The following is a 14,614-nucleotide window of genomic DNA, read 5'->3' on the forward strand; positions in this document are numbered from 1 at the left end:
TCACCTTACGCTTGATTTAATTTTTGTCAGGTTTGAATTTATCTCTTGTTGGCGACCTTTGTTCATGCAGATAAGAGTGAAGCTGTTCTCACTGCTCCAAAGTGTGTAAATGTTTTATTTATGCTCTATGAATTGTTGCATCAAACAAGACACTTAAACCACATATATTGCAAATGAAATAGCCTATAAATGTCATAAGCTGAAAAATATGCACTTCTGGTTAAAAGGATTTAAAAGGAGGAGATTAGCAGAACCCTGACCCACATTTATCCACAATGATTCTCACCGTGTGTCACTCCATACCTGCTCCACAACCGGATGCTGTTACAGATACTCTGCAGTATAATCCCCTTTCCATGAGACCTTTCAGGACAACAATGTGAAGATAAGGGACCCCCTAACTGTGAGGTGTGAGCCACAAAGAGACTTTCCAAGCTAGATATGACCAAGCATGTGTGGCCACTTGCTTCTAAAGCAGGGTCCAATGTCAGCTTGTCCTTTTTTTTTTTCTAAGTTTCAGAAGTTTCCAAGCAACTCTGTGCCAAAATACTCTAACAATGCAGAGACCTGGATGAGACTGAGGTGAAAAGTACAAAACAATCAGCTGACAGACAAGAAAATTGCCCAATTCGAGTCTTGTGGGACAAAAGAGGCTGCTGACAAAGATGTAACTGAAGTATGTGCTGTAACAAAAGCCTGTGAACAAGCCCCACCTTGCTAATCATCTCCTGTACTGCCGGTGAGGTTTCTTTATGGCTGAGTTGGTATGGCATCCTGAACTGGACCACTCTGGTGTACTCACTTGTGCCAAAACACAAGGATGCTGAGCAAGCGTTGAATTTGGCAGGATTATTGCTGACCTTTTATCAAAAGACTTGCGAGTAAATGTGAGGATGCACAGGGGGAGGGGAGCGTTCAGACAAGAGGAGGAGCTGTTTGTGCTCCTTCGCTGACCTTGGCAAGAGTCGGCGCAAATAAATGACCAGAGATATCAAGTGTCGGTGAGTAGTTCAAGTTCACAGCAGAGGAAACACTGAGTTCTGATCAGACTTGGCAGCTTAAAGTTGGTCTTAAACCAGTAAACAGCGATTATCAATGATCAGAAGGCACAATGTTTACTGCACAGGTGGTTTAAAGTACCCACAACATGCACGTTACAGCTCCATTATTTCTTTCTGTGTCTATTAAGAGGTTTATTTAATGCTCTGATTTACTCTGAAAGCACCTTCAGACCATGTGTCTGAAAACGTTTAGTATAGCTCCTCCCTTTCAAAGGCCGCCCTCCAAAAAAGCCCAATTTTCTAGAAGGGATCAAGGACTTGTGGTCATCTAGCCCGTCAACTGGGCCTCTTGGGGTTACGTGGATGACTAGATTACCACTTTTTCTTGACCCCTTGAAATAAAGGGGCACTTTACCTTTCCTAAACAGAGGGTGGGAGTCGGACCTTGGGGAAGGAAATTATATTATTGAGGTTTGTCAATCTAACCACTAGACATACGTTTTATCAAGGTGTCATTCAGAAAATCTCTCTTTAGTGTGAACTTAGGTCTTTGTAACTTTGCTTTAAACTATGAAGAGATGATAATAACCCAATATTCAAGAAAAGAGTCTAACTTTACCAGATGAGTTTTTATTGGATCTCAGTATTATCATGTGATTAACAACACGCTTTTGATCCCCTCAGAACATGTTTTGAATAACAATTTTGAGTCTGAAATCAAAAACATTTCTCTCACCATTTGAAAATCCAGAATGAATGAAAATATAAATACTGTTCATGTTAAAAGTTGCAACTGCTGGACATACATAGATACATAGATGTATGACAGATTAAGCTCAGATTTGACCTCACATCAAGTCAAATCCTTGAGACCAAAAAGCTAAAGCTGTTACTGTTTACCAGAATAGAAAGAAATCTGCATTAAGTGTGAGATAATTAAATACACTTATTTAAAAAGTAAATTAAGTGAACCATAATTCTGGATTCGACTTCACTGCTGTTGACGCCTCCTCTGCTGCACCTCCAGTGGCTGAAGGCGAACGGGTCTCACTGGCCAGCGGAGGCCTCGTCTTAAGTTCAGGGACTCATGGTCCTCAAAACAAAACGGTGAGTGCTGGAAACACGGCGCAGCATTTACGTGGGTGCCAAGCGGCAGCAGGAACGGAGGGTGATAGCAGGCGGGTAACATGGCGGCTGTGGTCAGACTGCAGACTGGATGGATCTGATCTGAAATGCCCATTGAGAAACACTCAGGGAGAAGCTCACTGAGTTCTGTTTTCTCTTGATGTCCAATTATCTCCTGCAGCTTCTTCACCAGGTCCAACCTGATGTGATGGAGCTTCAGAGAGCTCAGAGAGGAGTCCAAGAAATCTGCCAATGTTGTCTTTCCTTCTGAAAACCTCTGGAACAGCAGCTGTGAGAGAAAATGCTGAAGATGTTTTGCAGCACCCCTGTTTTTCTATCATACCCTGACATGTTGCTCCTTTAAGTGTGAAAAATGAAAAAAATTTTAACGTGTTCTACTTGACTCCGAGTCCCACAGCTGTGCCAGATTTAGTATATTTCCCTAAATTACCAACATTTATCTCATGTAATGAAGCAAAGAGACATCTATAAATTGCCAATCCTGCAGATCTCTTTTATAGGCTGCAGTAAAAAATTTCAACAGCATCTTATTAACAACAAGCTATTTGAATTATGTCTCGTTACATATTTTATTAAAGAAAACAGGCAAAAAAAAAACAATTTTCTTACCTCAAACTGCTCCTCTGCGCGATTGATCTTCTGCAGGAGGCACAGCTGAGCATGATGAATGCTGTATTTTTCTGCTACAAAAGAATATAAAATGTTTCAGGACATTAATTGAACACCTTCAGCAGTTTTGGCAGAAATTAGACCAGAGTCTGGTTCAAAACTCACCAAGTTTTTCCTGTTTGGCCTGAGTGATGCTCCTAAGTTTTTCCAGCTCCTTGTACTTCATTGCAAGTAGCAGCTTTGTATCTCTAAATCTTGGCTTCTGGGAGAGACTGGCTTTGGCCAGCTTTTGATTCGACACCAGCATCTTCTCAGCAGCCCACTGCAGCCTCTGAAACTGGCCACGACCACAACAACAAACCCAGTCAGAAATGATTTGGTTGGAAGAAAAAAATAGGATTAATGATTTAGTCTGCAGGACTGATGTGAAGATGTAGCCTCATGAATGTTTTCCCCTCTTGCCACTTTATACTTTAACTTCCACCACACTAAGAAATCAAGGTGCAGGAATGGTCCTAAAAAGGTACATATGCTTTGTTGCTCCAGCTGTACCTTAGTAGGATACGAGTGCTGTACTTTTAAAATCAGTATATTCTATTACATCCTTGTCTTTCTTATGAAAAAAAAAATTCTATACCCTCCAGTGACAAAACAAATGCCCACAACCTAAATTGTATGTTATGGGGAGTGTTGGTAATCTTTCTTTTAAAAAGTAATTCAGTTACAAATAACTTCTCCAAAAAAGCAATTGAGTTAATCCTATTTTTTTTTTTACCTTGAAAACTATGTAGTTACTGAAATATGATACTTGCGAATGAAACAACCCCATGGCATCAACAAAATAGAGCTGAAATCATTATTCATCAGTTTAATACTAGTTCAAGTCACTTTTGCATGATTTGGAAATTAGATTTTCTGCTTTTGATACAACGGAAGGAGTAATACTCTTACTTTAAATCTTTATGTTTTCTGAGGTGGCCTAACACTGTCAGTGCAGAAGTCTTCCTCTTACAAAGTGTTTGTCACCGTGTTTTTGCATCGTGCTATTTGTAAAGTTACTTTTTTCCGAGGTTTCTTCTTAAAACATTGTTGTCCCTCCACTCACCTTGTCGCTGCACCTAACAATATGGTTTATTTCTTCTTCGTTTTCTAGCAGCTCTCGCAGTTCTCTTATCCTCCGAACGCCGAGATGCAGCTGTGCCGGCAGAGACATAACGACCCCCAGCTCCGGACGCCCCGTCTGCCGCCTCACTTAGAAACCTGCAGCTCCTGAAGCGTCCCGCTACGAGAGCAGGTACTGCTGCATTTATGGAGTGTGGGAAACCGCGCCATCACAAGTTGACAGAGCACATAGCTGAGTATGAGTTCAGCATTTATGACAGTTTGACGTTCGTGGGAAGAGGATAGGTGCGCAAGCTTGTTTATTACATTTTTTGTCGTCTGTTTCAACCAACAGGCTACTGGCAGTGTTGGTCATCTTACTTTAAAAATTAGTTTGTTACAAATTACTTCTCCCAAAAAGTAATTGATTTAGTAACTCAGTTACCTCATTGTAAGAGTTTTTAATATAAAGATGTTTATATTATCTGATTGAAGAATAAAAACACTATATACAGTATTTTAGAACATTTGGTATTTATTTGAACTCAGTAGATTGCAACATGCCATATGACATGCATAGAAATGAAAATATATAAAAAATGAATATTGAAAATAAAATTCAAGTGCAAAATTAAGAAACACGTGTAAACTTGGGTAAAAACGAAACAAAGGAACATCTGGCCATCATCCCCACCCCTGCTCTCTTCAGGCAGCTGATGTGTACCCAAAACCTGACACCTTGCGTTTCATTCAACCAAATTGTAGTAACGCGCCACATTCTCAGTAACGGCAACAGCGTTGCAACGATGGGAAAAGTAATTAATTAGATTACTCATTACTGAAAAAGTTAGTAACGCCTTTATACTCTAACGCCGTTATTACCAACACTGATTATGGTTAATACCGTCTTGAGTTTCGATATTTATCTTTAGAGCGCAGCCTTTTTAAGAATTCCGAGGCAAAATTGTCCCAACATTTTATGTGAAATTCCTAAAACTAAAAAGTGTAAACATTTCAGGGTTTGAGTAAAGAATAAAATTATTGTACAAGCTATCAAATATTATGCTGCAGTTTTTATAGTCACACTTATGCATTCTGCTTTAAATGTGATTGGTATATTTTTAATAAACTGCTACAATGAAAATATAATAAACATGTTCAGAAACAAAATGTCATCTTATAACAGTCATACACTGTATGGTAGTTATGATGCTGCTTATTTCCCATGATGTGTAGTTACCTCACTGACAGATGAAGAGTGGGGCTTTATACACTGTACAGTGTGTTTTTACCTCAGTGTGTGTTACTCTGACGTCCAACACTGAGCTTTGTGTGTTTACCTTGTGCTGTCTGTCCTGTCAACAGGGCCAGCCGGGCTGCCACCCTCAGAATAACTCTGCCTCATCTATATGTAGCTTGAGTTAATCCCTAAGACGCGTTCTGCTCTTGTCCCAGGCGCCTGTCAGGGGAAGCCCTGGAGACTGAGAGGAGCTTCGTCTGCAGACAACATGCACATTCACCACAACAGCCCTGAAAACGGGACGCCTCCACTTTGTGAGTACATTATTTCTCATAGTTGACCTTTATATTATCAGTATGGTATGCTGATGTGGGCATTAAGCTTTTTGCTGATTGCCAGAACCTCATGTTGCTCATTTATAATAAACACATTTTACCATTTTTACATGCTCATGATGCAACAGGATACAATACAATACATTTTTGAAATATTATGTGTGTGTATTTGGTGGCAGTCGAATGCTCTGTGTAAATGTGAATTTACAAGCCTGTGATCGCTTTCCGCTAAGTTACATAAGAGGCTTTTCAGTCCTCTGTGTTGTATTTTAGGCAACAGTGATGATTATGCAATGTTGTCTACTGCCAGGCTGTTATCACCAGGAGAGTTTTCTTATTTTCTGTGTCTGTAATTTAATTTTTGTTCACCTGGCTTCACATTCTCAAGCCTTTTCTGGGGGTCTGAAGAAGTCACATCAATGTTAAATCACTTATTTATCCTTAAATGCCTCATTTGCAGGGTATTCAGCAAGCAAACAAAAACTTCCAGGCCTTCTTAGGGCAGATATTTAACTTGCAGAAAACAAAGGTTTTGCTTCAGACATAATTTACTGCTGTGGTCCCAGCAGTGGTTTCATGGCCTGTGTTTTTGGTAGAGCACCTTTGGTATCGTTATTGATTAAACAAGTTTTTTGTCCCTGTAATGACAACACAAAATTTGCGGAAGGAAAGGAAAAAGTCCTTGTGGTGTTGGGCGTGTTTCTGCTGCATGTTGTATTTTATCAAGTTATTAGCAAAGATATAAAACAACTACAAACAAACAATGTATTTAATGCATTTATGCTACATGATGCAGTCATCTCTCTTAGGTTGTTGCACATATGAATGCAGGACTGTTTGAAGCATCATCGTTGCCGTTAGTTGAGTTTCATGGAAGAGTTCAAGTTGACTAAAGCTCCAGCTGGTTGGTTGTAATGTGCAGCTGGTTGGTGCACATGTTTGTGCATCTAGGTGTGAAATCATTTGATTTCAGTAACTTTCTGTTTAACATTGATCAGAGTGGATGATGACGCCTGCCTGAGTTTTCTGGGAGGTGGAGAAGGGCATCCAGGCCACTTCTATGGGAGTTACAATAATGTAATAATTGTATGTGCTGATAACATCCAACACAGGTTGTAAATTCTCACAGGAGCCTAGATGTGATAATTCTACTTATTGTTTACTGGGTGGTGGTGATCTAGAGTAGACTGGAATGTATCTAAAAATATTTGTCCAACTTATTAACATGCATGAGGGAGTGTTCCTTGAGATAAAGTGCTGGAAAACGTGGTTTGACATCCGAGTACGTTTGAAAAGAATTAAGAAATAAAGTTAAACTGCTATAATCCTTATTTATGCAGTTTCCTTATTCTAAGAATTATATATTATTCTGTTTCCATTATCAATCTTTAAATTAGTTTTCCTATGGATCACTTAATTTGTGTTTAACATTATGATTTAAAAAACATCCTCAAATTTGTCTGATAAGCTGTTAAAAAGTAATTTTACTGAGAAAAACAGCATTGAATTATCTTAATTCACTGTGAAGAAAAAGCTAATATTTGGATTTTTCTGAGAAAACTCCATATTATTAATATTATTGTTGATCTATTTTATTGCAGTCACAAAATGATCTGCTGTAAATTAATGTCATTTAAGTGCTGTAATTATGAACCCTGATGCTCATAATTAAATTTTTTTTTTGTTTTATTTCTACCTCTGGAGCCCCAAAAGACTTGATACAACATTAGTCATAAATACAGCAGCACTAAAGCTAATTGCACTGTATTATATTCTACTATATTGTCTTCACACAGTATGATGTGAAGATTGACTCGTGGGTCATCCTCACCACCAGGATGTGAGACTCAGCCTCTTAAAAAGTAGTGTCAGATTATCAAACCCATAAAACAATAATTATAAGATATTAGATGTATGCATTTTGGTAGATCACTGCTAGATTTGATTGTCTTGATTTAATCTCTCAGTACTTCAACAAAACAACACTCAGTCAGCTGGTTTTCACATCCCCGCCATCTCTCATTGTTTCTGCCTCCTCACATCTCAGTGCAGTAATGCATCCTCTGGCCCTTCTACAAAGCCGCCTCTGGGACGTTCAGCTTTGAGGGAACCAGAACCGACCACCCACCATGAGCGTTGACAACGCTTGCAGGTCAGAGCTGGACTCTGACCTCCACGGAGAGCTGGCAGACATGGTGGCAGCCATGGATGTGGCTGCCAACCGCATGACCCCGCCTAACGGCTACAGGTCAGGGGCTCCAAGGAGCGCCAGTGGCCACAGAGCTCGACTCTCAGACAGGAAGATGTCCCTGCAGGAGAGGGGAAGCCGCATGGCCCGACAGCCGACAATCGAGACCAAACGGGTGTCGATCACAGACGTAGATGTAAGGAATGTTTCTGAGGAATGTGGAAAAACTAAGCTCATTGTTTGAGATATTTTCTAATTCTCCCTTTAATTTCTGTAGGATTGTCTCCAGCTCAACCAGTATAAACTGAAGAAAGAGATTGGAAAGGTGATCAATCAGTATGATAGATGATGTAGTTATTTATGAGTGACAATTTATAAAGCTCTGCTTTCTGTGTACTGCAGGGTTCATACGGAGTGGTGAAATTAGCCTATAATGAAGATTCTGAACAGTACTATGTAAGCCAAAGCTTTTAAGCTAAATTTAACTGTTTATGTGAGTTTATCTTTATCAACATCAATTAATTTTATTTTGTTCATTTAGGCAATGAAAGTAGTTTCAAAGAAGAGGCTGATGAGGCAGTTTGGGTTTTTGCGTGAGTATCATTTAAATGTCTAAAAAGGTTCCTCTTGTCTAAGTCTTGTGGTGTTGATGATGTGTGTTTTTGTGTACTTCCAGGCCGCCTGCCTCCTCCAGGATCCAACACCCAGCAGGACCTGATTACTAAACCCATGTTGCCTCTGGAGAGAGCGTACAGGGAGATCGCCATCCTCAAGAAGCTGGACCATCATAATGTTGTGAGACTGGTGGAGGTCGGTGAGACGGCAGCATGTTAAAAAACAGAACCGTTGCCAGATTACATACTGTGATACAGACTTAAACTTTATTAGAAATAAGAGAAACCAAAGTTGTTTGTGCTTGCAGAATACATGCAAAATAAATTAAATCACACTTTAAAAATGTCAAACTAACAATAGTTCTACTGATTGTTTACAAAAATAACTAGAAAAACATGAGACGACTCATTAATAATATTCCTTTTAGGTGCTCGATGACCCCAATGAAGATGGACTTCACATGGGTAGGAAATCACTCATCTGTTTCAAGCAGCAATACTGTGTTAGTACAACTGTCATTAAAATCTGATTACTTATCATTAAGCCTTCGAACTGATGACAAAAGGGTATGTTTTTGTGTACTGTTGCAACAGTTGGCTACATAAAGATTTGGTGATGAAATATAGTAATGACACCATGTTCTATTTTGCTTCACACGTGGTCAGAGCGGTGATGGAGGTACCCACAGACAACCCCTTAACGGAAGAGCAGGCTTGCTTTTACTTCCGAGATATTGTCCTGGGAATAGAGTACTGTAAGTGAAAAGAGTCTTAGGACATTTACTGTAGACATGAATCCACATCCTTGTATGTGGATTTGAAGTAACAGGATAGATTTAATACAGACGTCCTTCTCGGTTTAAGATCTAATCAACAATCCTGTCATGTTTGTAAGAGAACAAATTATGCATTTAATAGAAATTTCCTTAAATTGCATTTCCTAAATATTCATCTTACATTATCGTTTAGTCTGTTTATGTCTATTTTAGTCTTTGTTTGTCTGTTACTGCACATTGAGCAAGGAGAAACACAGTTTTGTGACTCACTTTGACGTTTTGACTTAATAAAAAATTTTAGACATCATAAAATGCCAAAATGCTAACGGAGATGGTGTTTTTAGTTGATCAACACCATCTCGTTTGTCTTTTCTGTTGTGTGTGTAGTGCATTACCATAAAATCATCCACAGAGACATCAAACCCTCTAATCTGCTGCTGGGGGACGACGGGCACGTCAAAATCGCAGATTTTGGTGTGAGTAATGAGTTTGAGGGGACAGATGCTATGCTGTCGAGCACAGCAGGGACGCCAGCCTTCATGGCTCCTGAGATGATGACTGAAAACCAGCACAGCTTCAGTGGAAAGGTGAGACTTCATCTGTGAATTCCACCTGTTTCAGGGTGTGACGTGTTGTCAGACCACCCACAGAGAGCCCATCAGAGATAACACACCTTGTTTGATTTCACAGGCAGTAGATGTGTGGGCGATCGGAGTAACACTGTACTGTTTTGTCTTTGGGAAGGTAAGCTTGCAGCAGGATGCATGTACAGTAAGAGGCCAGCCCAGCATTGAGTTGAAATATGTGAACTGTTTTATTTTGTTTTGTCCTGCTTCAGTGCCCTTTTTACGATGAGAACGTTGTTTCTCTGCACAACAAGATCAAGAACAAACCAGTGGAGTTTCCAGAAACGTAAGCAAACATGTGGAAACATTTACACAGAGCTTCCAATGATTCCAATTAACTGTTATGTGTCAGATGCATAAAGATGCAACGATACCACCTGTATGGATTCAAACTATGGCTTGTTTTAGGCTTTAAGAGTCCATGTGAATTTGGACATAGACAAACAACTGCAAAGAACTTTAATCTGTTGAATGTGAGCATAATTGTCTTTAGAGAATAATTAGAGCAGGTTTTCATCACCTGTGAGACCTAAGGCAAAATCATTTAACTTGTGCTCACTTGGTATAAATTAGTGACATTTGGACATCAAATATTTCAAGAGCAATTTTTTTCAACACGTCATCTCCCTCTTTTCTTTTTTCTCTTCTTTTAACAGGCCGTCGATAAGTGACGAGTTGAAAGATCTCATTGAAAGGATGCTGGATAAAAACCCCACAGAAAGAATCACAATCCCTGAAGTAAAGGTGAGAGTGAGAACCATAACGTGGCATTTTCACAAGGAACGTGTTTACAGTTCCTTGTTACTTTGTCGCAGCTCCATCCGTGGGTGACAGAGAACGGCTCAAATCCTCTCCCTCTGGAGGAGGAGCACTGCACGGCGGTGGAGGTCACTGACGAGGATGTGCAGAACAGCATCAAACTCATCCCTAGCCTGTCTGCTGTGGTGAGTCGCACACTGCCCCCACCCTCTGTCTTCTGACAATGTGAAGACCACAGCGCTCAAGGCTGCTTGTCAGAGTGCTTCTGCTGAGATATTTCTGATGTGATACTTACTTTGACTTCTTTCAGCTGATTACTTCAAGGGTTCGGCACTTCATTGATCTGCTAGTGTAGCTCATTTAGTCTCAGCTTTTATATCATTGGTTTGACTCAAATTAGCACTCAAATGTCAGCACCTTAAGCCTATTTTCTGTCTGGCACTTAAGTCTCAGTGAAAAATATAAACAAAAAATTAAGTAATCTGAAGATGCTACATTTGAATAATGATGATGTAATATTTATGTGACAGCAGAGGAGGATTGGAAATTATTTAACAGTCTGAGCGTATAAGATTATTAAAAAGATACTATCAGCAACTCATCAACTAGAGAGAGAAAGTAGGACTTTTAACAAAAGGTTGTTAAAAATTCCTTACTTACCTTACCTTTACTGGCAGCATGGAAATATTTTGACTCTCTCTGATCTCCCCTGCAGATTCTTGTTAAGTCCATGCTAAGGAAGCGGTCTTTTAGTAATCCCTTTGAGTGTCAGGGCAGACGGGCAGAGAGGTCCATGTCTGCCCCTGGAGGTCTTCTTCCGTAAGTAGCCTACTCTGCCAATCCTGTCTGTTCCGCTCTGCCAGCTCTGCGATTAGGCCTCTAACAAACAAAGCAGCGAGCAGATGCTTAGATTAAAACTAGATCAGCTTCATACTTCATATGTAGAATGTCTCTCACATGTTACACATCGAGATCATTAATCTTTGAATACTGACGATCTCTTATGCTGTATTTGTTGTGTTTCGGTCCTTAAATGAACAGCACTCTCAGGCAGATAAAAGCATCGGTCCTGTCTTGATAAGCTAAATGGAAGCCTCTGCAGCAGCACTGAGGGCTTCACTGCTTTTGTTTTCCATTAACAAGCCGGTCCTGTCTGTTAGGGGCACAGCTAATTACACCTCTATGTGAAGAGATGCAGAGCTGCAGCTACATCCTCCTCCTCCACCACACTTACCCAGCCACCAGCTGCACTTATGCCCAGGGGATGCACTTTCACACTCAATAAAACAATCCTTCTGGTACAGGTGATGTCTTAGCGGTAAAATCAAGGTTAGAAACAGCTGGTGGGAATGTGGAAACTTGGGCTGATAGTTGGGTTGTTGCTGTTATGAGAGCTTCGAAAAATGTATTGAAATGTAAGTATTTCATAATCTGAAAGGTCTCGATTGATGCTTCAGCTGGCTTACAGAAGATCAAGATGTCTTATTTTGATCTGCTGGGAGGGATGAGGTATTGTGGCATCGTGTTCCAGTTTACAATTCATTCTGATACAAATCCAAAGGGTTTAACATCTAATATATAATATATATATATATTATATATATATCTATATATATATATAATATAAGTAATAATGGTACAATGTTTTTTCATCCAGTTTCATATAGTTTTTACACAGTAACTGTGTTCTTTAATCAAACAAGGCAGTCATTTCTCATTATGTTCCTGTCAAAAGATGGATGAAAAACATTCAAATATTGAACAAAACACAACTTCACATAATTGTTCACTGTTTTTCCATACTGGAGCATCTTAACATAAATAAGATAAAAACAAATAAGACTTCCTGACGTGTCAAAAAACTGACAGGGGAACCTAAAGTTTCCCGCTTCCAGCCTGCATGCTAACCTCAGCTAATCTCGGTGGTTGCTGCTTGTAACTTCGTATTTAGAAACATTAATCAGTTTTCTCATGTAGCTCTCAATCAAAGAGGCATGCAAACTTATTTTCCTAAATGTCCATCAGTTGAGCGAAGAAAAAATGTGTTTATGACAAAGTGTGTTGCTGGCTAACAGAGTGTAAACCCTGGCTTCTTATATCACATCTTCTTGCAGTGGTGCTTGGGGCTTACTGGGGTCTTCGCCTCTGCTTCATCCTTCCTTGAGGTAAATTGTTAAACATGCATTTAGGCAGAGCTCACGTGCTTTTTACTTAGCACAGCTCATCAGTTGTTTGTTCAACCCTTAAGAGGATTTAAGGTGGACAAAACAAAACAAAGCTCTCAGCTGTACCTAAAATAAAAGGCAGTTGATGAGTACTTTGTGTTGGCTTTCCTGTCTCTTGTGTCCTCTTGAGGGTGATATGGATAAAAGTGACGAGCTGTGCTGGGAACACGCACTCTATGACATTTTTAGTGTAGTGTCAACCCTCTTCTCCCTTTTTCCTCCTCCTTGTCTTCATCTGCAATCTCACTTAGTACCTTCAACAGCATGAACAAGCATTTGTCGCCCACAGGAAGGTCAGCAGAGAGGGCAGCAGAGAAGGAGAGTTGGAGGACTTGTATGAAGATGAAACATTTTCAGAGTGTGCAGATTAATGTGACACATGTGTTTATGTTATGTGTTTATGCATTTGGCAGACGCTTTTATCTTATTGGTAGGCAGATAGGGTAAGGGGGTCTTGCCTATGGACCTCTACTGGAGGTAGTACCTTTTATGCAGGGGATTTGAACACAGAAGGTGGCAATCATACCACTACACTATCCAGTCCCACATGTATAGCGTGTGTGTGTGCAGAAAAGTATATTTTTTACCTTTCATTGTGTCCTTTTCTCACTTTATTCGTCTTTTGCACCATACTGTGCTGTGTTTGTGTCCAAGAGCTTGAGATTTAACTATTAATATATTAGAGATGTATTGTGCTTTGGATCAATAAAATGTTCAACAGTAAGATTTCATGTCATTGTGTCAACTGTACTCGTTTGCTGTTAAAATTTCCGTTGCAGCTGGCATGATTGGTTTTATTGGTATTTATGGACTCAAATTGTAAATAAGCTCCATAAAGAAGATATTTTTACATTTTCCTACATCAGCTGACAATAATAAAATTCATAAAACTCAAACAGACTGCTGACTATATTTTTTGTGTGATGCAGCACCACAACACTAGTGTTTAATATGTCTTATACATTTACCCTCTTTTGTCTCATTATAGTCTATATTCAATGACTCAGTATGTTTTCTTTGAGGCATTTAACCTTAAATAATATTTAAAATACTTTTTTAAACGAAAACATTCATGCATACTTCACCACATGTTTTTAAGCCCGAGTCTGAATGTTTAATGCACCTAAGTGTTCAGACCACAAGAGGGCAGCAGCACTGTGCTGCAGGTAAAGAGCTCAACAGCAATCATCCACCGTGTTGGTGCCTTCAAGCAAGAGCATGAAGGATGCCTCATTTGCAGGGGCATGGTTCTAATACCCAGGAGTAAATTTCATTTCACTTGAAATAGCTGAATCATGTGCGCACAAAATGTACAAAATTTGCTCTTTTTTGGATCTAATCAAATGGATGTTATTTTTGGAATATTTTTACATTTACACCTAGAATAAGATATCCCAGAATCAGCATACATTTTAAGTTAATTTGAAATAACACAAGTCCAAAACAAGTGCAATGTTAAACTTAATACTTCCAAAAATGTTAGTCTCCGTTTGTGATTCTGTGGTGACATAATTTTTCTCAGTAGCAAGATACCTTATCTGGTATGAACTCTGGTACAACCCTAATTTCTTTGTTCCTTTGATTGTGCTTCAAAAATAGATGTTTCAGTATTGAGGAAGGAGGTGGTATGATGCTGCAAAACATAAAAATTCCCTGAGAAGTTCTACTGCCAGTAAAAAATGACAGCATTTACTGTCAACATGTTGTCCTGAAATTTACAGGTTCATCACACTGTTTGTTTCTAGTAAGGCAGGACTTTCTTAGGTTGAGTGGGTAGATTTTCTCTCTAGTGGTGTGTTTAGTAGGTGGAACAATGTCTCTGATGGTGTGAGACAGAACAGTCTTCTATATGTGGAAAATATATGGATACTGAATAAATGAAAATGAGCCTCTTGTCCTAGGACAGCTGGAATATGCCCCAGCCTACCTTTTTAACTTTTACTGTGATGAACAATAAATACGCAAATATGACAACATTTAGGAAAGAAAGAGAA

The 14,614-nt window shown here is 39.4% G+C and overlaps 2 protein-coding genes across 3 annotated transcripts; one reads left to right on the forward strand and one right to left on the reverse strand.

Moving 5' to 3' along the window:
- Window positions 1-1,867: 1,867 nt before the first annotated feature.
- Window positions 1,868-4,154, reverse strand: LOC140313696 (vacuolar protein sorting-associated protein 37D-like). Of its 2 annotated transcripts, none has more exons than XM_072391689.1 (4): window positions 3,862-4,154; window positions 2,922-3,093; window positions 2,757-2,827; window positions 1,868-2,415 (listed from the first exon to the last, which is right to left on the reverse strand). In XM_072391689.1, the coding sequence occupies exons 1-4, from the start codon at window positions 3,967-3,969 to the stop codon at window positions 1,993-1,995; spliced, it is 774 nt and encodes a 257-aa protein (XP_072247790.1). In that variant the 5' UTR covers window positions 3,970-4,154; the 3' UTR covers window positions 1,868-1,992. The 2 variants fall into 2 exon arrangements, with proteins under 2 accessions (XP_072247790.1, XP_072247789.1); XM_072391688.1 differs by having other exon boundaries at window positions 2,757-2,830.
- Window positions 4,155-5,169: 1,015 nt separating this feature from the next.
- On the forward strand, window positions 5,170-12,997 carry camkk1b (calcium/calmodulin-dependent protein kinase kinase 1, alpha b). The gene is made up of 17 exons (XM_072392191.1): window positions 5,170-5,411; window positions 7,480-7,816; window positions 7,898-7,945; window positions 8,023-8,076; window positions 8,162-8,213; window positions 8,297-8,430; window positions 8,663-8,699; window positions 8,780-8,801; window positions 8,901-8,989; window positions 9,398-9,597; window positions 9,701-9,754; window positions 9,849-9,922; window positions 10,293-10,380; window positions 10,452-10,580; window positions 11,111-11,214; window positions 12,510-12,560; window positions 12,910-12,997. Exons 2-17 carry the CDS (start codon window positions 7,562-7,564, stop codon window positions 12,989-12,991), a joined length of 1,473 nt encoding a protein of 490 aa, XP_072248292.1. The 5' UTR covers window positions 5,170-5,411; window positions 7,480-7,561; the 3' UTR covers window positions 12,992-12,997.
- Window positions 12,998-14,614: the final 1,617 nt, after the last annotated feature.

The sequence above is a fragment of the Leuresthes tenuis genome, unplaced genomic scaffold (assembly GCF_036924035.1).
Source record: "Leuresthes tenuis unplaced genomic scaffold, fLeuTen1.0.hap1 SCAF_9, whole genome shotgun sequence".
Classification (NCBI taxonomy): Eukaryota; Metazoa; Chordata; class Actinopteri; order Atheriniformes; family Atherinopsidae; genus Leuresthes; species Leuresthes tenuis.